General features: G+C 39.1%; 2 protein-coding genes across 3 annotated transcripts in view; one reads left to right on the forward strand and one right to left on the reverse strand.

Annotated features, from left to right (window-relative positions):
• Positions 1-322: 322 nt before the first annotated feature.
• On the forward strand, positions 323-12,513 carry PNO1 (partner of NOB1 homolog). Its single transcript, XM_043603536.1, has 7 exons — positions 323-620; positions 859-1,008; positions 5,057-5,140; positions 5,559-5,619; positions 5,861-5,978; positions 11,319-11,389; positions 12,052-12,513. Exons 1-7 carry the CDS (start codon positions 414-416, stop codon positions 12,117-12,119), a joined length of 759 nt encoding a protein of 252 aa, XP_043459471.1. The 5' UTR covers positions 323-413; the 3' UTR covers positions 12,120-12,513.
• A 962-nt stretch (positions 12,514-13,475) lies between these two features.
• Positions 13,476-24,510, reverse strand: part of PPP3R1 (protein phosphatase 3 regulatory subunit B, alpha) — a 66,814-nt gene continuing 55,779 nt past the window's right edge. Inside the window, exons 1-5 of one of the 2 annotated variants that reach the window (XM_043603538.1) lie at positions 22,899-22,943; positions 22,556-22,732; positions 21,023-21,082; positions 19,700-19,884; positions 13,476-15,599 (exon numbers count right to left, since the gene is read on the reverse strand). In XM_043603538.1, the coding sequence (XP_043459473.1) occupies positions 15,552-15,599; positions 19,700-19,884; positions 21,023-21,082; positions 22,556-22,732; positions 22,899-22,923 (495 nt within the window). In that variant the 5' untranslated portion in view covers positions 22,924-22,943 and the 3' untranslated portion in view covers positions 13,476-15,551. Of the gene's footprint in view, positions 15,600-19,699; positions 19,885-21,022; positions 21,083-22,555; positions 22,733-22,898; positions 22,944-24,510 lie in introns of those variants that run through there. The other variant, XM_043603537.1, reaches the window with a different exon arrangement.

Here is a 24,510-nt window from a genome sequence, read left to right on the forward strand (position 1 = left end):
GCTTGCCGTAGTAGCCCCCAAAACCAAGGAGAGTTGGATTTAGTTGTCTCGGATAATGCCCGATGCGCCACTGAAGTGAAGCAAGATTTTTCTTCACTGACAGCACAAACTTGCTTATCGTCTTTACCTACTGCCTTTCGCACATACACATATTGGAGATTGCAAATGCGTCGGCTGGGAATGGCGGAGCCAGAGGGCACGACAGGAATCAGGCATATTTTAGGATATTCCCCCTTCCGGTCCAAAAAACGCACAAAATCCCGCTCCAGGGCCCCTCCGTGGGACTTCTTAGGAAAGTGGGCGGAGCCCTGGGGCTGGTTGGCGGACGCTGGACCCTGCGAGGTGCGCCTGCGCATTGTAGCGGTGCTCGCGTTCTGGCCGGAAGCACATGTTGGGGCTGGAGATTCCTGGGGATGGAAACGCAGATGGAGGCCCAGAGCGCGGGGGCCGAGGACGGCTTCACCCAAGTCACCCGCAAGGGTGGCCGGCGGGCGAAGAAACGGCAGGCTGAGCAGCTGTCCGCGGCGGGAGAGGGCGGGGACGCGGCCCGCATGGACACAGAGGAGGCCCGGCCCGCGAAGAGACCCGTTTTCCCGCCCCTCGCTGGGGATGGATTCCTGGTACTAGCGGGGACCGTGGGTGAGGAACGAGGCCGGGGCCAAAGTTGGACCTAGCCGGTGGCCTCTCGGTGATGTTAAAACTGCTGGGGCTCTTCCGTAGAGGGGTTCTTAGAGAACCGACTCTCCTGAACGAAGTTTAATTCGTTCAATTAAATCTTTTTGGGGAAGAGCTGTCATTTTGCAATGCCCATCTCCATCCTTCGAGACATCTCCCGAGTTGTGTGTTCGTTTATTGTAGAGTGGGAAAGAAGAAACAAGGAAAATTCCGGTCCCAGCTAACAGATACACGCCATTAAAAGAAAACTGGATGAAGATATTTACTCCTGTTGTAGAACATTTGGGACTTCAGATACGCTTTAACTTGAAATCGAGGAATGTAGAGATCAGGGTAAGGAGAATGTCAACCACTTCCAAATATGTTAGGGCTTCTCTCTCCTACAGGGATGAAAAGGAGTGAATAGGCTTTCCTTAGTGGGAGTTGTTTTGTTAAACGGTCGTCATGCAGTTTTCTAAAATAGTACAGTGAGCTGGAACTTCTTGAATGTCTTTGAAGTTTGCATTCAACATGTATATTAGTTGAATTCATAAGGTGGGCCTAAGGTCAGACCAAAATACTGGCCATGCCTGTACATGTATTTTATGATGTGTTCTGTGTTGAAATGAGAGAAGGTGGAGTAAAGAGGTTGTCATAAAAAGAAGTATGTAAATAAGGAACAAAAGTACATACTTGTACACACACACATATATTCATTTCATGGTGTCAGTTTGAAAGTTAATATTAATTGACTTTGGTCTTCTTTTCCTGGGTGCCAGTTTCGTATTAGAATCAATAACCAAAATTAATTCTATCTTCTGTTTTGAGGGTTCTTATACCGTCATCAGGACTGGTATAGGCTCATGTTGAGCTAGAATAATGCAGTAAAGCAGATGCACAGCTCTGAAGAGTTGCTAAAGTTTAAAATCTAGAACGTGGCGGTAGAACTCCTCTTTGTTCTCATTGTCACTTTCATGCAGGTTTTTGTAGCTTTGTGTGAGAACACCTTGTTTCCTTAAGGGTTTCCGTTGCTTCATTGCTTTAGATCTCCTTTCACCACCCCTTCCTGTGTGCCAGTGCCCGGACCACACTGCTTTTACTATGATATCCTAGTGTCTTCAAAATCTCTGAAGGGCAAAAGCTGTTTTTTGACCTAACCTGCCTTTTAAGTAGGAATTTAAGTCCTAACTCATCTCACCATCTCTTTGAACATATTTATGTCCATACTATTGGGGGCTTTGCTCTCTGAAGAAGGCCCTCTCCTCTGTACTCTTTTTTTTTTCCTGCCTCAATCCCAGTCATCTTTCAGAATCCAGCTCAAGAGCTTTCTCCTTTAGGATTGGCCTGTGTTGCAGTCGTCTCTTCAGAGCCTACACTCTTGCTGTGCTTGGCTGTCACATGTCCCAGCAGCATTAGTTTGGATTCCACTCACACTTGTTGGTCCTGCCGGAGGCCATAAACGTAGTGGTGCTTTAGCACGCACCACATCATATTAACCTTTAGGACAGCCCTGTGAAGTACTTAACAAATCCCCATCATTTAGATACAAGGAAACTGAGGGTCAAAGGAGTATGTTAGTTGGGGCCCCTGGGTGGCTTAGTTGGTTAAAGCATCTGACTTCAGCCCAGGTCATCATCTCAGGGCTCGTGGGTTTGACCCCTGTTAGTTCTGTGCTAACAGCACAGAGCCCGCTTCGGATCCTCTGTCTCCCTGTCTCTCTGCCCCTCCCCTACTCACACTCTCTCTCTCTCTCAAAAATAAACAAACATTGGGGCGCCTGGGTGGCGCAGTCGGTTAAGCGTCCGACTTCAGCCAGGTCACGATCTCGCGGTCCGTGAGTTCGAGCCCCGCGTCAGGCTCTGGGCTGATGGCTCAGAGCCTGGAGCCTGTTTCCAATTCTGTGTCTCCCTCTCTCTCTGCCCCTCCCCCGTTCATGCTCTGTCTCTCTCTGTCCCAAAAATAAATAAACGTTGAAAAAAAAATTTAAAAAAATAAAAAAAATAAATAAAAATAAACAAACATTAAAAAAAAGAGTATGTTAGTCAAAGTTCATTCACTAATAAGTGAATCTTGATGGGGGGGGGGTGGCTTTCAGGGCCTCCCACTCTGACCTTTTTATTTTACAAATGAGAAAACTTAAGACCTGCAGCAAGAAGGGGACTTGCCCAAGATCACATACAAGATTGGAACTGGGGTCTGATTTTAAATGTGCCATTACACAACCTTGTAGAGTTTTAAATTTGTCAAATATGTGGTCTCAACTAAATTGTGAGTCTGTGTGGGAGAATAGAAGTGACAATTTTGGAATCAGACCTGTATTGGAATTCTACCTTTTTCACATTTTAGTACTTTAGTTTTCTCAAATGTAAAGGTTTTTATATTAATACTCAAGGTTGACATGAAGGTTAGAGCTGCTGTATGTAAAGCACCTTTGCAATGCATGTCATTTTCAGTGGTAGGAATTTTATGAATAGCAGCTATTTCTGCAATTATCCAGTAAAGCCTTTGAGGAAAAGATCCCTGCTTAAATCATTTTTGGTAGTTAGTACTGGAGTTAGTGCTTTGAGAAACATCAGTATATAATGACAGTTGAAGTCAGGAGATTAGATCAGAACTCCCAGGAAGACTGCATGCATTGAGGAAGAAGAGGACCAGCCTGGGCATTGACGGGATAGACCAGGGTCAGAGGTCCCTCAGCGTGTGGGCGTCTGGGCTGTGCCAGAGGGAATCTTGCAGTTTACCCCAGAGTGAGATCGCTCATGGAGTGTAGTCATTTGGCAGGATGGAACTACCCAGCTGTAAAGCTGGGAGCATTTTGTTTTGCAAGTTATTATTTTTTAATTTAAATTTTAGTTAACATACAGAGTAATATTGGTTTCAGGAGTAGAATTCTGTGATTCATCACTTTCATACAATACCTAGTACTCATCATAACAAGTACCCTCCTTAATGCCTATCACCTATCTATCCCATCTCCCACCCACCCACCTCCCTCCATCAACCCTCAGGCAACTTGTTCTCTATTATTTATTAAGAGTTTCTTGTGGTTTGTTTCCTTCTCTTCTCTCCTCCCCTTCCCATATGTTCATCTGTTTTGTTTCTTAAATTCTACATATGAATGAAATCATGGTATTTTGCCTTTCCCTGATTGACTTTTCTCACTTAACATAGTAGATTCTAGCTCCGTCTGCATTGTTGCAAATAGCAAGATTTCATTATTTCTGATGGCTGAGTAATGTTCCATCCCATTCATTTTATTTATTTATTTATTTATTTTGAGAGAGGGAGCACGCGTGTGAGTGGGACAGGGGCAAAGACAGAGAAAATCCCAAATAGGCTCCACGCTGTTAGCACAGAACCCCACATGGGGCTAGATGTCATGAACTGTGAGATCATGACTGGAGCTAAAATCAAGAGTCAGACGTTTTAACCTACTGAGCCACCCAGGCACCCCTCTTCCATTGTATATATATATACCACATCTTCTTATCCACTTATCAGTCGATGAACCTTTGGGCTCTCTCCGTAGTTTGGCTATTATTGATATTGCTGCTGTAAACATTGGGGTGCATGTACACCTTCAAATATGTATTTTTGTATCCTTTGAGTAAATACCTAATAGTACACTTGCTGGATCATAAGGTAGTTCTATTTTTAGGGTTTTTTTTTTTGGTTTTTTTTTTTTTTTTATGTTTGTTTATTTTTGAGAGAGAGAGAGAAACAGAGTATGAGTGGGGGAGGGGCAGAGAGAGAGGGAGACACAGAATCCGAAGCAGGCTTCCAGGCTGTCAGCACAGAGCCCAACGCAGGGCTCGAACTCATGAACTGTGAGATCATGACCTATGCTGAAGTCGGCCGCTTAACCGACTGAGCCACCCAGGCGCCCCTATTTTTAGTTTTTTGAGGAATCTCCATACTGTTCTTCAGAGTGGCTGTACCAGTTTGATACCCACCAGGAGTGCTAGAGGGTTCCCCTTTCTCTGTATCCTCACCAACACCTGTTGTTTCTTATTGTTTATATTAGTCATTCTGACAGGTGTGAGGTTGTATCTCATCATGGTTTTGATTTGTCTTTCCCTGATGATGGGCGATGTTGAGCATCTTTTCATGTATCTTGTCAGCCACGTGGATGTCTTCTTTGAAAAAGTGTCTATTCATGTCTTCTGCCCATTTCTTAACTGGGTTGTTTGTTTCTTGGATGTTAAGTTTGGTAAGTTCTTTATAGATTTTGGGTAAATTAAATGTAGTGCTGATCTGTCACCAAAAACTGGGTCGTAGAGAATATATTGGGGAAGGGTGGTGGTAAAGGAAATTTTAATAATGGGGAAGGTCAGTCCTAGTGTTTTGTTGGAATATTATCTCCAATCTTAATTTGTACCTTTTTTTTTTTTTTTTTTAACAGACTTGTAAAGAAACCAAGGATGTTAGTGCTCTGACAAAAGCAGCTGATTTTGTGAAAGCCTTTATTCTTGGGTTTCAGGTAGAGGTGAGTGATTTCATGACATCTGAAATAGGGGCTTAAATATAATATGAATGTTTCAATGGATTTGGGCTTTTTCGAAAAAAATTTGGGGGTTTTCTAGGTCTACAGTTGGTGAATTTTTTTTTAAATTTTTTTTTAACATTTATTTATTTTTGAGACAGAGAGAGACAGAGCATGAACGGGGGAGGGGCAGAGAGAGAGGGAGACACAGAATCTGAAACAGGCTCCGGGCTCTGAGCTGTCAGCCCAGAGCCCGACGTGGGGCCGGAACTCACGGACCGCGAGATCATGACCTGAGCCGAAGTCGGGCGCTCAACCGACTGAGCCACCCAGGCACCCCTACAGTTGGTGAATTTTAACTTAATAGTCATTCTCAGGTATCTAAATGAAGGGCTCCACAGCATTTATTTTTATGTTGTAGGATGCAGTTGCCCTCATTAGGTTGGATGACCTCTTCCTAGAGTCCTTTGAAATTACAGATGGTGAGTGTATGATGGTCTTTTCCTATTATTATTGTACTTTTGTATTGCTGACTTTGTATCGTATGTGTCTCTTAGCTTTCTAATAGCATCATTTGACCTGTATTACTAGCAGGTTTTAAAAATAGACAATATATGTTTTGTGTCTTTTAGTAGGGAAATTTAGTTAATGATTAAAGTTCATTATGGAGTGGGTAGTGTACTGGATTGGCTTGCCTCCTGAGGTCTCGCTCCTCTCATTTAGTGAAGCCGCTAAAGGGAGACCACCTGTCAAGAGCAATAGGAAGAATCGCTGGCAAAGGAGGAAAAACCAAATTCACCATAGAGAATGTGACACGGACGCGGATAGTTTTGGCTGATGTGTAAGTATCTGATCTTGAGAAAATTATTGTCATAATTTATATTTGATCTTTTGCTGGTTTCAAGAAGCTATAAAGATTGTATTTTATCCATTATGTTCCCACTGAATCTTTGTCAGTGTATGGTTCTGAATGAAATACATAGTTACTTTGAAAGCAGATTAAGTAGGTTGAGAAGATCTTAGAAATTTTAGCTTTTTTGTCAGCAATAAAGGAAATGTTTAGAATTACTATTAAAAGAAGTTACTTGACGCGTGAAGATTTCAGTAGAATCTTAGGGGACTCTTTAATCAGTAGGAGAGGGCAAAGAGTAGGTGTTTTGAATGCCCTTGTGACTTTCTTTTTAAAGAATTATATGTAGATACTTTGTAAATAATGTAGAATTACATGGAAAGGTCCTCCCTAAAAGGACGGAGAGTGTTGCACATTGGATGAAAAACTAGAGAGCAGCTATCTGAACAGAAAGAAGATGAGACAGGCTTAAAGTAAGGGTGCAGGAAGTCAAGCTGGGATTAGCCCTGTCGGGGGTTGATGCTGCTGCAGTGCTGGGTCGGGGTTACTGGCAGATGGCTCGCAGATTATATAATGCCATGAAGTTAGGGAACGAAGCAGTTGACTGAGAGGAGGAGGGATCTGCCTGCTGCTAAACCCAGAAATAATTTTAATTTAAAATCATACTGTCTTTGCTCTAAACTCAGGGCCTCACTGTAATTTAGAATCTAAATTTTAGACTCTGTTTTACACTCGAGGGTTAATGGTAATACCACATTGGTGGCCCTCTTACTGAAGACAGGTGTATTGTAATTTTGATCTTTGTGACGTGAGCCTGCAGTTGGGAGTGTGGAGCCATGAGGAAAGCTTTTTTTGAACTAGGAATTTTAAAATGTTTTGAAACGTATACCACATTTGAAAGTATCCCATGTAGCCCTAAAAACTTTGTTAATTTAGAAATCTAAAAATGTAACTGATTTGGTAATCAAATTATGGGTACTGTGTTGTGTTAAATTTTAAGCATATTTGTGTCACCTTAAAATGCACTATTGAACTAGCTTTTTTAACAGCTTTATTGCAGTATGATTTACATCCCTCCAAAATTACCTCTATTAGTATGCTGTTCAGTGAGTTTTGGGGCAGATCTGTAGTCCCACCTCATCCCAGGCAATCACTAATCTTTTTTTTTTTTTTTTTTTTTTTTTTTATGTTTGTTTATTTGTGAGAGAGAGTGCGTATGCCACGTTAGAGCTGGGGAGGGGTACCGATGGGGGTGGGGGGGTGGGGAGGTGCTTACAGAGGATCCGAAGCTGGCTCAACAGAGCCTGATGAGAGCCCAATGCAGGGCTTGAACTCACAAACTGAGATCATGACCTGAGCCAAAATTTGATGCTTAACCAACTGGGCCACCTAGGAGTCCCTGATCTACTTTCTGTTGTAGTTTTGCCTTTTCTAGAAATTTCTATGAATGGAAATACACAGTATGTGGTCTTTGTTGTATAGCGTCTTATAATTAGCATGCTGTTTTGAGTGTCTCCATTTTGTTGGGTGTGTCAGTAATTCCTTTTTATTGCCAAGTACTAATTATATGGATGTGTTGCATTTTGTTTATCCATTCACAGTTGGGCTGTTTTCAGTTTGGGGTTATTATGAATCGTGTTGCTGTTATTGAGTAACTTTTTATGTTTTTGTATTTTTGTTACAAACCGAATTACATACTACCTGAAATCAAAGAAATGCACTATCTTGAGTTTTCAGTATAAGTAGGCTAATTGGAAATCCACACGTTCAACAACTTACATTAATTATGATATAACCGTAAGGTGGACTAAGATGCACCTATGTTGTTTTTGATGAGTTGTCGATAATCTCGTAAAATACAGTATAACGTGAGCACGATAAACTAAAAACTATTCCAAATATATTCGGTATATTAGATGGCAAATAATGTTGCCTATATGTCCTGAGACCTGCATTCCATTCAGATCTTGCCCCGTTACTTTGGGAGCACAACTACTCACACTTCAAGTATTCTTGCTTTCTCTATTTCCTCACCTTTCTGCTCTGTCGTAAAGAATTTTTATTTTTATCAAACATACACATCTGTGAGCAAGCCCCAAATTTCTACCACCTACTTCCATTTCCCCTTCCTCAGAGGAACCAGTTTCAACTGTTTTAGCTAATTTTAAACTATTTATGCCCATATTTCCAAATATCTTGTTTATATACCAGCTTGATTTTTTTTTTCCAGATTCACTGTTGACTTTCTACCATGAAAGATGAAAATTTAGGTTTCTTTCATCCCTCTCCCCACCTCCACCCCCTGTACTCAAGCCTTCTCACATCCAGTTTGCTTCTCCCTCCCTATGTCCCCCATAAACTGGGGGTGCTGTAACACTGGTGTTCAGTATTCCCTGAGTACAGAATCTCTGCTCACTGTATCATCAGCTGAACCAGGTGATATACTGTGATTCCTCTGTCCTTTACAATTCTGTTTTCACTTGAAAAAATAATTCCTTACCTGTGTGCTTTCTTAATATTCAGTAAAATTCAGTTAAAAAGCTGTCTGCTGTTGTATCTCTCCTTGGTGTATCTGGATTTAGCAAACGTTTGAGAAATCTCTTCTGGATCCTTCTTTTTCAGAAGCACTGGTACCCTCTCTGCCTGGCACCCAGCTGGCATCCTGGGTTCTCCTTTCAGCTTTGCCCCTTTGCTATTTGAATCCCTTGGTGTTGGATTCTTTTTGAGTACTTGTGGGTTTTTTTTTTCTTCTTTGATACTTGTATATATTGCAAAATGATCACAATAAGTCTTGCAAAATGATCACAGTAAGTCTATTAACATCCGTTCATCAACACAGTTACAAATTTGTTTTTTCTTGTGTGATAATTTCTAAGATTTATTCTCAGCAGCTTTGCTTGTAGCACAGTATTATTGACTATCGCTGACATGCTCTACATTACATTCCAGGACTTAACTTATTTTATAACTGGAATTTATATGCTGTTTTGTGCTGTTTGATCCTCTTCACTCATTTCACCCACCCCTGAGTACTCCTTACTTTGGTGCTGTAGGTAGTCCAGAAGCAAGCTTATTAGCATAGGAAGAACATTTTTTGAGATCTTGTTTTGAAGATGTCCTGGCTGCTGGCCAACTATACAGTTCGTTCAGAACTCTGGAGACATTGCTACATCCTGGCTTTCAGTGTTGCTGTTGAGAAGTCCAAAGACATTTTGCTATCTGATTATTTTAGCTTCCTATCTGGGAGTTGTACTATCTTCTTAATCCATTGTGTTCTGAAATTTCATAGTGATATGTGTTAGTGTGGGTCTGTTTTTATTCATCGTACTGGACCCTTTCAAATTAGAAACTTGTTTTCTATAATGAAATTTTAGAAATTTCTTAGAAATTTTCTTGAACCGTTTTGGCTTTCCTTTTCTTTCCCCCACCCTATCTGGAATTCCTTTCTGTAACTCTGTCTTCTAATCCTTATGTTTAGTTTTCTTAACATCCTGCTGTTGATTCATGGGTACATGAAATGGCGTTTCTGATCTTACTGACTTGATTTTGTTTTGTTCTTGCGGTTTTCACTTTTTTCTCCCCACAGCCTCTGTTTCTGTAATGCTTTCTTCACCTTGCTGGTTGTAACTTCTACTTTTTGTATTAGATGGTCTTTTCGGATTCTGGTGATCCTCAGTGTTTGCCATATGTGTGAGGCAGCAAAGAGCAGACTGGAAGCCCTGAGCTCACAGGGGCCTGAGGGGGTGAGGGGGTAATGCTGGTTGACTGTAGGCTTCACTCCGGGTTACTGCCAGGCTGTTTCTTTGAGGAAGCCCTAATGTCTCTTTTAGTCTTTCTTTATTGGGCAGGGCAGGTTCCCCAGAGAAGCATTCTCCAGGCTCTTTGCTGCCAGACTTTGAAGCCTGGTTATGGAAGACAGTTGGAGGTCTCAACAATCAGTGTGCAGATATTTGCTTTGACATGCCCCTGTTTTTAACATGGTACTCCTACTTCAACTGTACCTGGTACCCCTGGTCCAGACATCATGTCTTTTACCTTTTCCAGGGAACAACCCCCACCCCCATAATTTCACCCGTTACAGTGGGTGGTTGCCTGATTCCACGGAGTAGGGAAGAAAATCGGAGGATCATCTTGAACAGACTTTCACTTTTACCCCAATTTCAGAAATGCCTGAGTCTGTCTGGGCAAGAGGGTTCCTCTTGGTGTTCCCACTGCCAATTTTGGTGTCAGTTTACTGATATTTTTTGAAAGATGGGCTCAAAAAGACAAAAGTATGTTGTCCATCTTGTTTGAATCAGTCAGCCAGGAATACCCATTAGGAGGGTCTGAATGACCCTATGAATAAAGAAACTTAGATAACCTTTATTTTTTTTAATTTTTTTTAAACGTTTCATTTATTTTTGAGACAGAGAGAGACAGAGCATGAACGGGGCAGGGGCAGGGAGAGAGGGAGACACAGAATCGGAAGCAGGCTCCAGGCTCCAAGCCATCAGCCCAGAGCCCGACGCGGGCTCCAACTCACAGACCGCGAGATCATGACCTGAGCTGAAGTCAGACGCTTAACCGACTGAGCCACCCAGGCACCCCTAAACTTAGATAACCTTTAGAAAGCTTTGCAGTTGAAACCCAAATATTTTGATTAAATACAGCGTTACTTGCATTTGTGGGTACTTAATAATCCCACCTCTGCCAGTGTGTAATCTTGGACAGGGTTTTTGTTTTTTTAATTCTTGTAAATTTACCTCATTTGTAAAATGGGAGTAAATTACCTAATAAAGCTCCTGTAAGGATTAAATGGGAACACATAGGGGCACCTGGGTGGCTCAGTCCGTTAAGCATCCAGCTTCGGCTTGGGTTATGATCTCACGGTTCATGGGTTCAAGCCCCATGTCGGGCTCTGTGCTGACAGCTCAGGCCTGGAGCCTGTCTTTGGATTCTGTGTCTCCCTCTCTCTCTGTATTCCTCCCCTGGTGTCTCTCTCCCCCCTCTCTCTCAAAAATTAAAAAAAAAAAAAAAAAAAAAAAATGGGAACACATAAAGGCATACACAGCACATAGAAGGCACTCACTTGTTAGTAACCATCATTAACTAAGAATCTTAAATTCTTGGTTTCTTAAAAGTTTTTTTTTTCTGATTTTTATTGGGATATAATTTACATACCATAATATTCCCCTTCAGAGTGGTTTTTAGTGCATTTAGAGTTGTGCAGCCATCACCACCTTCTTTATTTAGAGATCTGTATCTGTCATGATTTTCCGAAGTTTCTGGATTAGGGGGCTTCATTAAGGAAATGCTTTTTGTTGCTAACTTGTCTCACATTCTCTCCTGCAGGAAAGTTCACATCCTTGGCTCTTTCCAGAACATCAAGATGGCAAGAACTGCCATATGCAACCTTATCCTGGGTAACAGCAATTTATTCCTTGGGTGTGTTCTCTGGAAAGAAAAGAATAGGGAATTTAGAACTCAAACCACATTTGCAAATCAGTGTAGGTGAAGGGTAATGTTAAAGATAGCAAGTAGAAATGGGGGTTGGCAAATGTGGACCTAAAGAAAAAAGGAGTATTTTTGCTTGGATTCTGCTTGCTAGAGAAGATACAGGGTTTGTTGGATTATATTGCTTAAATCTTTGCTGCTTTCCCCTGAGGTGCAGTGAAAAGCCCTTCCAGAATAGTAGGCAACATGTTTTAGGTTTCAATAAAAAAAAGAGCTGCTGGTCACCATCAATTTAATTGACACACTTAGTCCTATTTTCAAGCTGTGCAGCAAAGTTTGCAGCAAAGCAAACTTCTGTTAAGAGTTACAGGATTGTAGTAGCTTGCTCTAGATGGGATTTTCCATCAGTGCCCAGATCTGATTGACCAGCTTCTTTTTGAAACAGGTTGGTGCCTTTGACTCAGGATTTAAAATGTTTTTGGAGGATATTTGGGTATGGTTTACAGTTCTCTTGTTGGTTTAAGAGCGATCCACTGGAAAATGTCTGTTCTTTTTAGAGTTGTAGACTGCTTTCCATGTAGCTTCTGTATGTGGGTATATTTGTATAGATAACGTTTATTTTCCTCTGCAGGAAACCCTCCATCAAAGGTTTATGGCAATATCCGAGCCGTGGCTAGCAGAGCAGCAGATCGGTTCTGATTTCAAATCAAGAGACTTTTTATCTTGTCTTTGGACTCTAGAGAAAAAGCCTTCTCCTCCACATGTGGTCACAAGAAACCATGTGAAGAGTATTCCAGTCACTCTAAGCCTTCATCACTTCTGTTCTCACAGCCAGAAGCATAAACAGAAAGGAAAGGTTTGGTAATACAGCAACTTTGAGGATAATTTCCATATCTGAATTTGGCACACTATACTTACACATTAACTATAATTACTTCATTTTCAATAAAAGATTTGCATTGTTTATGATTCTTCTAGGAGGGAAACTTCTGGTTTAAACAGTACTGTATGAACTTATTTATAAATTTATAACTTTTTATAAATTTATAAACATTTGTCTATGGAGTGTAATTAAAAAAATCATCGCACAAAACCGCTCTGAATCATGACCCTTAATACTAGGTAGTATGTGGGTTTTTTAGAATCATAGAAGCAGCAGTTCAAAGATAACTGTAGTGAACAAAGGCAGGCTAGCTAGTCTTTGTACCTATTTTGTAGTTTATAAAATTAAAAACATCACAAAGTTGATGGTGAAGAAAGAACTTCATTTTTCAAATAAACACTTAAAGTAGCCAGACCAGTGTTTGGGCATATTTCTTCTAAGTAGTAAAGGTGAAAAATGGTAAAAGAACGTTTTTACCAAGACTATGATGTTCTGCAAATGCAAGAGGTTGTTTTAACTAACGCCTGCCTGTTTAATCCTTAAGTATTTAATGAGCTAACGCTAAGAGGTAGATGGAATTCTAGACAAGTGAGGCTGTCAGTGAGCAATGGACAGAAATAGAAATGAATGCCCTTGTGGAGTTTTCGTTTTATTTCAGTAACCAGGGAAGACAGATGTACAAAATACCCAAGTAAGTTCTGTCATCAGAGGGTAAATGCAACGGAAGAGGGGGGAAAAAAGGGGGGGGGGGGGGGTAAAGGAGACACGGGTGTAGTATGTTTACATGGGATGGCCAGGAACATCATTGGGAGCCAGGACATATTTGAACAGACTTGGAGGCATTAGCTGTGCAGGATCTGGCAGGGGAGACCATACAAAGGCCCACAGAAGTAAGCCCAAAGATCCAGGAACCACAGGAGGCGAAGGCAGCTGGAAGCAGAAGGGTAAGTAGTAAAGGCATAATGAGGAAAGGCTTTGTAGGTCCTTGTAATGACTTGTGTTTTTAACCAGTGATAAAGCAGATTTATCTTATGGCCTATAGTCAAATACCAAACATCAATTTACCATTTTCTTTTTAAATCAAAAGAATGAAAAAAAAAGACTACCTAATGGACAAAACACTACCTAATGGCTGTGGGAGCCCAACAAAGATGACTGTGAGTACACTCAAGCAAGTTTCAAATATTTTATTTTCTTATTCATACAGTATGAAGTTTTCTAAAGATCCCACAACATGACGTTTCATGCAGAAGAAAAAACTAAACATTCAACATAAACCCCTCCCCCACCCCCACTAAAAAAGAAAAAGAAAAAAAAAAAAAACCCTCATTCCCCAGTAAGGAAATAATGTTTGCACTATTTTTCTGTAACGCCAGCCAAGATATGCACAAGCAAGAGAAATAGAAAGCATTTGCTAAAATATTTGTAACAAATACTTATGTACAAAAAATTCACAAAAGACTAGTTCCCCCTTGAAGCAGAGCACATGGCAGTTGACACTGGAACAGATCAAACCACTGGCTGGGATTATAAGCCACGTACTGATCCAGAGGAAGAAAGTTACATGTAGTGGAGATTCTCAGTTTGAACATTAACATTTCCAAAGTTTGGCAACATTATCTTTTAAAATTATGCAAATTATGTAAACAAGAGGTACATTTTAAATTGATCTACATGCAAAACTCCATGTCATGCAAAGACACCAAGCACCGGGATTTTTCTCTCACAGACAGAGCCCATGATGTGCAGCACTCAGTTGAAGGAACAGCGATGGCAGACAGGCGTGCCCAATTTAAGATTCATTTACTTTGATTCAACCTGCCCTTTTCCACTCATGATTATGAAACTGGTTTTCTAGAAAAACTACATAGGGGAAGACTACTTTCCTAGAAAGCTAACCAAAATGTTCTCTTCCAGCCAATAGTACCTTTGCAGAAAAGGGAAGGGATAATATCAAGTGGTGGAACATGATACACTACTTTTATATCACACGTTTCTTCAGTTATCATCCATTACAAATATGGGCAAATCAAGAAAGAAAACCACCATGCACTCTCTATGCCTTGTGGTAAAGAAACAGGAGAGGTATACATTTTGATACAATTTTGCTCTTCTGTGGCATACAGAGATAAAAAGACTTCTTCCATTTAAATCACCAATCTGTGTGGGTGTTTAGATATGTACATGCACATTAAATATCACCAATTTTCCAGATTAGCTGCAAGTTTTCTGAAACGGAAAAGAAATTTACGGTTCAAACAGAAGTTTAATGACAAACTGTTTACCCATGTAATGAAACAAATGAATGGATATCCTAAGTAGTCCATGATTACTTCAGGTATTCTTCATTGAGTAATGTCTTAAGATAAATCGTGATTGCCTCAGATAGCTTCCGGCCTTTCCACAACTGGTAACTTACATTTAACTCAGGGACATTTAAGAAAGGAAAATGGCTCCTCCTTCAGAAGTAACAACGAAGCAGCCGTGAGCTTGGTGCGGTTCCTGCCGGAACACAAGGAGGAGCTCTTGGCAGCAGCACTGCACTGTACTTTCTCCTCAGGCAGAGATGCAGTAGAGCTGCTCAGCAACGAGACCTAGTCCCTGGAAATCTATTCATAGGTATAAAGAAAATTACAGACTCCTCTGTTACAAAAATGTAATTAAGGTAAGTAATAGGACGTTAACAAATGCTTTGTCAATCTCTCAAAGGAGAAAGCACAGGAAAAGGAAAATAGCTGGCCTAACACCCGGCTCAAATTGTACAACTTTCTATCTATATATAAAACTGTGTGAAATAAAAGTAAGGATGTTTTATGTTCTGCTTGGCACTTTTGTACTCTATCATTTTGCTTCTGAATCAAGTATATTAAATTAAAGCCAACCTACACATATAGAAAGCTACATATATCTATATATAAATATTTACATATGTATATATAGATACTTTCTTGTTATAAAAGATGAAGAAAAATAAATTAAAAAGCCAACCCCTTCCCTTTCTTCACCACATTGATATGCTCTTTTCATGTTGCTGTCCTTCAGACTTTAAAGTGCTACACTGAGTTATTGAGAGAATAAGAGTTCAATAACACTTAGTTGGCTTCATGAGGCTCGTGTTGGAAAATGTGGCTTCACAGAGAAAAATACTTCCATTTAAATACACAGAGAGCATTGCTGGACGTCTTGAGCAGATCTTCAGAGATGGAGAAGAAAGCAAAAGTGTTGGGTGGTACTCTTTAGAAAAAGAGTCACACATCTACCACCATCTTTTTGTGGATATCTAGGCCACCTACAACCTGCAACAGATAGGAACAAATCAAGCTTAACCACGTTTGAAAATTCCTTGTTACTAGTCTGACCACCTTAACCAAATTACAATTTAAGGGGCTCCTGGGTGGCTCAGTCAGTTGAGTGTCCGACTTCGGCTCAGGTCATGATCTCACAGCTCATGAGTTCAAGCCCCGCGTCAAGCTCTGGTGCTGACAGCTCAGAGTCTGGAGCCTGCTTCGGATTCTGCCTCCCTCTCTCCACCCCTCCCCCACTCATACTCTCAAAAATCAACATTAAAAAAAAAACAAACCTACAATTTAAAAAACAATACTACTTTAACCATTTTCAGAAGCTGGCTTTTGAGGTTTGGGTTTTTTTAAACCTGTATTGCCTCTAGGTAAGGGCTTTCTCTCTGGATAACAGGCATTTTCTTGTGTTCTAGGACAATGGTTGGCAAAGTTAAAAGGCCAGATAAGAAGTGTTATAGGCTTTGTAGTCCACATATAATTTCTCTTGGCATTTTCCTCTCCCATGTTTTTTTTTTACAAATGTAAAAAACTGTTCTAAGCTCAAAGACCTACAAAACAGGCCACGGGAAGGATTTGACCCATTTTGGTTTGCTAACCCCTACACTAAGGTAGTTTAATATTAAATAATAACCAGATGTTAGCATAAAAATTATCCTCAAAACCCAACCTGTCAGTCCATTCTAGAAGGCATTATAAAAATGCCAAATAAAAACTTCTGCACATTTTCTCATGGGCTTCATTCAATACATGCAGAATTGTTACAGAAATCTCAGTGAATAAATGACATGGTAATCTAAAAGTGTAATTACCTGTATTATTAAATATAACCTACATAAGGAAAATACGTAAGTCATAAATGTTCATAGCTTGAATTTTCCCAGTGTAAACACCCAAGTAGCTAAGCACCCAGATCATTTTCAGCAGTCTTCTGCGGCCCCCTTCCAGCACTAGCCATCTCCTTCCTCCTGCCCTACCCGCCCCCGCCCCCGCCCCACACACACCCACCCACTACTGTGACTTTAACAACATGGATTAGTTTGGTTTGTTTTTGTACATTTTAAAATGAAATTTCTTTCATGTGTGGCTTGTTTCACCCGACAGGTTTTTGAGATTAATCCATGATGTTGTGTATAACTGCATCTGTATTATTTTTAAATTTAACCCAAAATTTTTATTTCAAAAATAAAGCTTGAATAGCCAATTAGCTCTACAACTTCTATGAAAACAGCAGTTTGCTACCCTGCCTTCGTTCTCTGTTTTCTTTTACACAGAGATAATCATTTAGGATTTTCAGGTAATATTCAGTATTTCCCTACAGGTCTGCAAATAACATTCCTGCATTGCCTTCTCTTGGATACTCACCACCACGCACACCCCCCCACCCCCAACACACACAATCTATTCCTCATGTTTTCCAGACTCAGATTACTTCACCCTCTCCAATCTCCCACTACAGTGGAGGAGTCTGAACAGAGTAGGGAGATCTAGTGTTCTGAATGCTTTTTAAACAGACTTCAAGCAACTGTTTTTAGTCTTGCCTTTATCCCCATTTTCACTTAATTTTTTTTTACATTTATTTATTTTTGAGAGACAGCACAGGTGGGGGAGGGGCAGAGAAAGAATGAGACACAGAATCAGGCTCCAGGCTCTAAACTGTCAGCACAGCCTGATGCAGGGCTCAAACTCACAACCCATGAGATCATGACCTCAGCCAAAGTCAGAGGTCCAACCAACTGAGCCACCCCTCCACTTTCACTTATCTTATGCTACCAATTTCTGAGCCTTTCAGGGATTCTGCATTATATACCAAGTTGCCGCTCAGCTTTATAAGCTGATAGCTCAGAATTCATTTTTTCTCCTATTAAGTCAGTTTACAGAGTTTTAAATTGTCTAGTTGCTATCCTCCCTACTATTCTCTTTGTCCTGTGGGTTCAAAACCTTTACTTTTTAATCCGTTTAATTAAACTGGAGTTTGGAGAGGAAAGCAAAAATAAATAATCTGACTCTTGAACAACAACAGGGGTTGGAGATAACAACCCCGCTATGCAGTAAAAAAGTCACATATAACTTTTGGCTCTCCCAAAATTTAACTAATAGCCCACTGTTAACCAGAAGCCTCATGAATAACAATTAACACTATTTTGTGTATGCATTACATACTACATTCTTACAATAAAGCTAGAAAAAAAAGAAAACATTAACACAAAAAAACATGTGCAGTACTTCACTGAAAAGAAAAAATAGCATATAAGTGGACATGTGCAGTTCAAACCCATGTTTTTCAAGGGTCAGCTGTACAAGCATTCAGTTCAACCTGCCAACTTTAACACTGTCATCAATTGTTTCTATTTTCTTTGTATGTTTAAGTATTCTGAAATTTTTAAAGGAGGGAGACAAGCATGTGATCTTTTAAAGTAACTTCCCATCTCTTTACCGCTATAGCTTGAGAAATCAGAATAAAAAGGACTCAATGAAGCCAAAGTTATGGACTTGATCAATGTTCAGAGAAGTTGGGTTTAAAGCACAAAAGTTTTTCTCCATCCCCAAACTACACTCCTCAAAAATACAAAAGCAATTTATCAAATACTGGAAATAAAGCACAGCTTATGTCTTCAGCGTAAACAGCATCATACACATTTTAATTTTCTTCCAATGACAATTTATGTGTAATTTTAACTTACATTTTTATATTTACTAAATGGAATCTTCATCTATATACATCTCACATCACTGTAGGAAAGAGTTTTCCATTTTTGCTTTTGTTCCCTCAATGCTCAGGATTTTTTTTTTTATGTTTGTTTATTTTGAAAGAGTGCAGGTGTGAACAGAGGACGGACAGAGAGAGAGGGAGAAAGAATCCCAAGCAGACTCTGCGCTGCTGGAGCCACGCAGAACCCAGCGCAGGGCTCCATCTCATGAACTGTGAGATCATGACATGAGCTGAAATCAGGAGTCAGATGCTCAACTGACTGAGCCACCTAGGCACCCCTGAATTCCTTTTCTTTCCTTCTTTTGAAAACTGGCTACCTATGCTGACATGACCAGCCTGGTCCCACAGCACAATCTGACCACACTCCACACCAGTCTTTCCGTGATCTTTGGTAAAGAAGAAACAGAGGAGTAACATAAACCCTCCCAGCAGTACTACCAGGCAACAAAGTCTCCAATCTCAAGCCTAACCCTCTTCCAAAAAGACCCAGTCTGTTCTTTCAATTTTAGAGCATCACCCTACTTTTTGAAACAGCATGCACACAGTATTCCCTTGAGAGCAAGGAAGCTACTTAAAAGATAATGTGAACTTCTACTTCAATGCCACAGTAACAACTTTAGTCCTTACATGACACACAAGCAGTCATTAGTTTTTCCTTGTATGGTCTAAATAAAAAATGAAAAGGGAGGAAGGAAATCTTGCCACAGTAGCATCCAATCATAACTGAAAAACTTTAAAACTTTTTTCTTTGTTATCTTCGCCTCTCCTCTGGATTATCTGGTCTTTCTAGCTTGTATCAAAAGGCTAGTATCTTTGCTTTGGCAAAGTAGAGAAAGAAGCTGAGCAGCTGTGTTCCTGTTTGGAAGCACTGAGTGGTGGCAAATCCATCAGTAGCTTGGGAGAGGGGACAGGGGAGGAATCACCATTTACACTGCCTAGCTGATGAGTCTAACATGCATAGGCACTCCACTTCTGTTGTCCTCATGAAGCCAAACTTCTGGATTCCTAGCTGAAACTGCATCAACACCTACCCTCCACAAGTGTTTTCAAACATATTTATTTTTAAATGAACCTTAAGAATATGCCCTGTTTGTAATGTGGGGGACTACCAACAATAAGTAAAAGTTACTAGTATAAGTAAAATGGTACTAGCATTAGGGTGTATTACCAGATAATCACTGGGAACAGGAATTCTTGAGAATAATAATGGTTAGTTATTAACAGTTACCATAAGGAATATTTCAAAACTTCGAATATGGGCAATTAGGTAAAATCAAATACTGTATATAAATTTCTAGGGCAAATAAGTATAAGGAACTCTCTATTAAGTAGTTTTATAAATGCTTTTAAAACCTAACTTTTGAAGAACCAGCTCTTTTGTACTCACAGCACAGAATTCTTCAAAGGATATTCTTCCATCTCCATCCTTATCTGCATTTATTATGGTTTTGTCTACAATTTGCTGTAACTGTGTATCTTTCAGATTGTTCCCCACCATCATCTTCAGCACCTGGAAGAGTTCCCCGTTGGAAATATAGCCATCTTTATCCATGTCATAGATACGGAAAGCAACTAAAAAAAGAGTAAGGAAAATCAATGGCAGTTGTAAGGCAATCACAAGTAAATACCTTCAATGAAGAAGAAAACAGTGAGTTGTCAAACATCTAGTCTAGAATTATAACTATGAAGATGGCTCCTTCTCACATTTGATCTTGCCTCTAGGGGCAGTTACACAGCTGGTTAAAAGTATGGGCTCTTGGGCCGCCTGGGTGGCTCAGTCGGTTAAGCGTCCGACTTCGGCTCAGGTCATGATCTCACGGTCTGTAAGTTCGAGCCCCGCGTCGGGCTCTGTGCTGACAGCTCAGAGCCTGGAGCCCATTTCAGATTCTGTGTCTCCCTCTCTCTCTGACCCTCCCCCATTCACGCTCTGTCTCTAAAATAAATAAACATTAAAAAATTAAAAATAAAGAAAAAAAAGTATGGGTTCTGGAGTCAAGAGTGCTTGGGCCAATTAGCATACCTAAAGGAAAGTTATTTATCCTTGCTAAGCTTCAGTTTCTATACATAAAATTGGGACTAATAACAGTTCCAACTTCCCAGGTTCTTTATAGAGTACTCTATAACTGGCATATAATACATGTAAAAAATTGCTTAGAACAGTGTCTGAAACATGGCAAACGTTCAATTGCTATTACTGTTATTCTCATTTATATTAAGAGTTCATTTACAAAAGATGTTTGCATACATCCTGTGCCTCACAGAACTATTACTGAATAAAATGTCTAATTAAGAGCTGAATAACTTACAAAGGTACAGATGTTCACTGTGATAGAGGGTGCCTACATAAACCAAAAGAGTGGACTTCTGGCTAAATATGTATATAAACTAAGTTCACCTAATGACATTAGAACATTTCTTCCCACTTTCATCAACAAATCTCTTATCCAAGACAAGCAGTTTATATAGCTGTTTTCACTAGAAGGAAATTGTTTTCTTTCTATCCAACTAAGAAGCAACAATGACATCATTAGAATATACTAGTTGCAAAGAGCCTAAAAGGATTTTCTCCAGAATATACAATTTCTGTTACATATACTAAGAATCTAGAAAAAGTCATCTTTTAGAATATTTTTAAAAAAGGAGTTTATAATGTAGTATGGGTAGTAGTGGTATAAGAGGAAGAATGAATTCAGTAAAGAAAAATACTTACACCTCAACTTCTGTTCCTTATCTCCTTTGACACTGAACTGAGAGACTCCCTCAATGAATTCTGAATAAGAACAGAAAGTGTTTACAAATCAGAAGTTTCATTTTTTTTATATAGGAAAATACATAATACCCCCCCCACACACAAAAACTTAACATATCCATAATATTTTTTTTGCTGCAAAAGAAAATATTACAAAGCAGTGTTTTAAACTGAAAGTGCCGAATTTGAAATTTCAACAAACAAGGTTCTATGTATTTTTTTAAATATCCAAACTTTCAGTTCTCTAAGGTCAAATCAATTTGAGCAATATTTCTTAAGTAACACACAGCTTACCACTAAAAAACAATTATTTAAGCTATTTAACTCTTTCTTTTTGGAATGGAACTATAAAAGAGGGGTTTTTTAAAAGATCACAGTGGCACCTGGCTGGCTCAGTAGGCAGAGCATGCGACTCCTGGTCTCAAGGTTGTAAGCTGGAACCCCATACTGGGTGTAGAGATGACTTAAAAACAAAATCCTGGGGCGCCTGGGTGGCTCAGTTTGCTTGAGCGTCCAACTGCAGCTCAGGTCAAGGTCTCACAGTACAGGAGTTTGAGCCCCACATCAGGCTCCATCTCTATGTGTCAGCTGCAGAGCCCACTTAGGATCCTCTGTCCGCCTCTCTCTGCACCTTCCCTGCTTGCTCTCTCTCTCAAAAATAAACATTTAAACATAAAATAAAAATATTTTAAAAACACAAAATCTTACAAGTATTAAAAAAAAGATTATACATTGTTTTGTTTCTTCCGTTTGTTTAAGTAATTTTCTCTGCCCAGTGTGGGGCTTGAACTCACGATCTCACGATCGAAGTCTCATGCTCTTCTGAGCCAGCAAGCACCCCCCGACTGTTTTGCCAGAACAAAAATAATTTTGAATTTCTGGTCCCAAAATTCAGACTCATTTAAATAAAGTGTTGGAAGCCTCGTGAAAATGATCATTTTTCTTCACTGCCTGTTTAACATTAAATCTATCATAAAATCTGTTTTAGATCCTCCTTCACTTAAAACTCAGTTCCTGGAACTAAAATAACAAAGTCTGTTGATGACAAAGTATAGAATCAAATATAAAATTATGTACCATGGTAATATTAGCAAAATCACTATTGTTTTATGTAAAATTCTAGATTAAAATAATCCTGTGTAAAATGCTCATCTCCTTATTACTACAGTTTATTTTTTATTGCTTAGTGTAAGTCTCATTCTTTAAATAAAGTTTCTAAAAATGCAGTTCTAACATGTTTCCCAAAATAAGATTAATTTTCCAAAAACAAAGGAAATAGATAAATTTGATCATATATGAACCAAGCGGTAAAAGATCTTTTACTTATTAGTTCATTAAGGTTCATATACCACACGTTTCAAGAATTTAACATTATTATTATAAGATCACCAATAAACACATTTTTAAAAAACTAAATTTTCAGACATTTTCATACACAGAACTATAAGACTAGTGATAGATTACCTAACTTGTTAAATTAAAAAACTTTCTTACCTTTAAAGTCTACTTCTCCATTCCCATCTGTGTCAAATATATCTATTACTCGCTGTACTAAAGGATTCTGTTGTAACTCAGGCAGAGACATGAACTCTTCCACACTCAAAGAACCAGAATTGTCCAAATCGAGCTTCTTAAATCTCTTTCCTAGCCTTTTAATTTCATCAGCATCAACTAAAAACAAACCAAAAGAGGTGGCAAGATTTACAAAATGATTTTATGAGAATTATATGGGAAAAAAATCCAGCAGTTAATCAAAGTTTGAGTTTAATTAAAAGTTACATATTCTATTGGTTAATTGCCTGTAACAGAAAAGTACAGAGTATTTTTATTTGGTTACCTTTTTGTTTGCCTGCCCCTGCCATAACATACAAACCAACTGTATACGCACCAAGATATTATAGGATTGCAATGCTAAGCCGATCATGGAGTCAGGTGATTCCTACTAGGCAGGCTAAATCAATCTCTGTTCTGTACCAAAGCATCTTTCACTTATTTTTTTCAAGTTTGATTTCTTTCTAATAGTTCATGGTTTGAACATGGTTCAAAATTAAAGCCTCCCTCCTAGCCCACCCTGTAGACATCCAATTCCCCTCCTTAGAGGCAATGTTGCCAGTTTCTTGAGTATTCTTCCAGAAATACTCTTAGCAAGTATGAGCAAATAAAATACCGCTTTTATGTTTTTTAACCAAAAGAACCACAGCTAACAAAATTCACTTAAGAAATGTTTGCATTAGTTTGTAATTACTCTGTAAAAATTCAGTATCCAGTCTCTAATATGCATATGCATTCTTGAAAGATTTTTTCTTCTAAATTACATTACTGTCTTCATTCCTTTAAGAAATCAAATTCATACAAATAATTTTAATCTTGGTAACAGAAATAATACAAATATATTAACAGAAAATTAAGTCAAATGTTATGCTGCCCATGGGTATACATGTATTATGGCGCACAGTATTAGAGACCGAGACTGCAAACTTCTTGAAAGTTTGAATATATGGCATTCTCACTATAAGAACTTAAAAGTTAAAGATTTTTTAAATATAAAAATATTATGTTAAAGTGAAATAAAAACTGTATCTGCACTACAAAGTACAGACGATACAACTAACTACCAGATGCTGCTCTAATATGAAGTAGTTCATATGCAGCTGGTAAAGGGAGTCATAAGAGCTGGTTTGTGAGTCAACAGAGCACAGAAATGTCACTGGTTCATACGGATTTTTCCTAGTTCGTTCTGAAGGGGAAAAGTGGACAAGTTTTCTCAAAGAACAAGTCTTAATAAAATAAAATCTTAAGAAAAAAGGTGAAAACAAATGCCTTCCTTTACAGAAAATAGCAAGTTTAGTAGCTTCAGGAACTTCAGAAGTCTTTCCAACACTGTTCTATGGTGAAAAGGGTACAAATGAACCAGCTGCAAAGATAATTCCTCATCTCTCCACCTCTCCCACCACCAAGCCTCAAAAAGCACTTAACAAAGGGACTGTACCATGACTCCTTACTTAATTTTTACAAAATTAGTTTCTGCTAAAGCAGCTGCCCTCAAGGACCTGGAGGAAGGTCCAAAATAGGAAGCTCGAGTCCTAGTTTAAGGCTAATAAATGAATAGCTATGGTGCGTAATACAAATGCCAGAGGCTATTTATGCTAAAATTTTTAAGACCGTGATCGTTTTCTAAGTACTCTGCTACAAAGCTGCATACTTGAGTCTACCCAAACCATACTTTCCCAACATGTGATTCTGCAGCATTTGAGGTTTTCAATAAATATATTTTACTGTAAGAGAAATGTCTTTATGTTAATGATTCAACTGAACATTGCTTCAAATAGCAAAACACACATATATACCTACAATAATCCAATCAAAACTGAAATACGCACCTCATAAACACATCAACTACAAATAACCTTTTTTTGTCCCTTTTATTCTTTAATGAACAGATGATAAAA

Source organism: Prionailurus bengalensis, chromosome A3 (assembly GCF_016509475.1).
Source record: "Prionailurus bengalensis isolate Pbe53 chromosome A3, Fcat_Pben_1.1_paternal_pri, whole genome shotgun sequence".
In the NCBI taxonomy this organism is placed as follows: Eukaryota; Metazoa; Chordata; class Mammalia; order Carnivora; family Felidae; genus Prionailurus; species Prionailurus bengalensis.

Bases quoted from the DNA above. Each gene is read 5' to 3' on its own strand.
- PNO1 (XM_043603536.1), top strand. From the start codon at position 414: ATGGAAACGCAGATGGAGGCCCAGAGCGCGGGGGCCGAGGACGGCTTC. The intron at 1,009-5,056 runs GTAAGGAGAATG...TTTTTTTAACAG, and splicing joins CGAGGAATGTAGAGATCAGG to ACTTGTAAAGAAACCAAGGA. The intron at 5,141-5,558 runs GTGAGTGATTTC...TTTATGTTGTAG, and splicing joins TTCTTGGGTTTCAGGTAGAG to GATGCAGTTGCCCTCATTAG.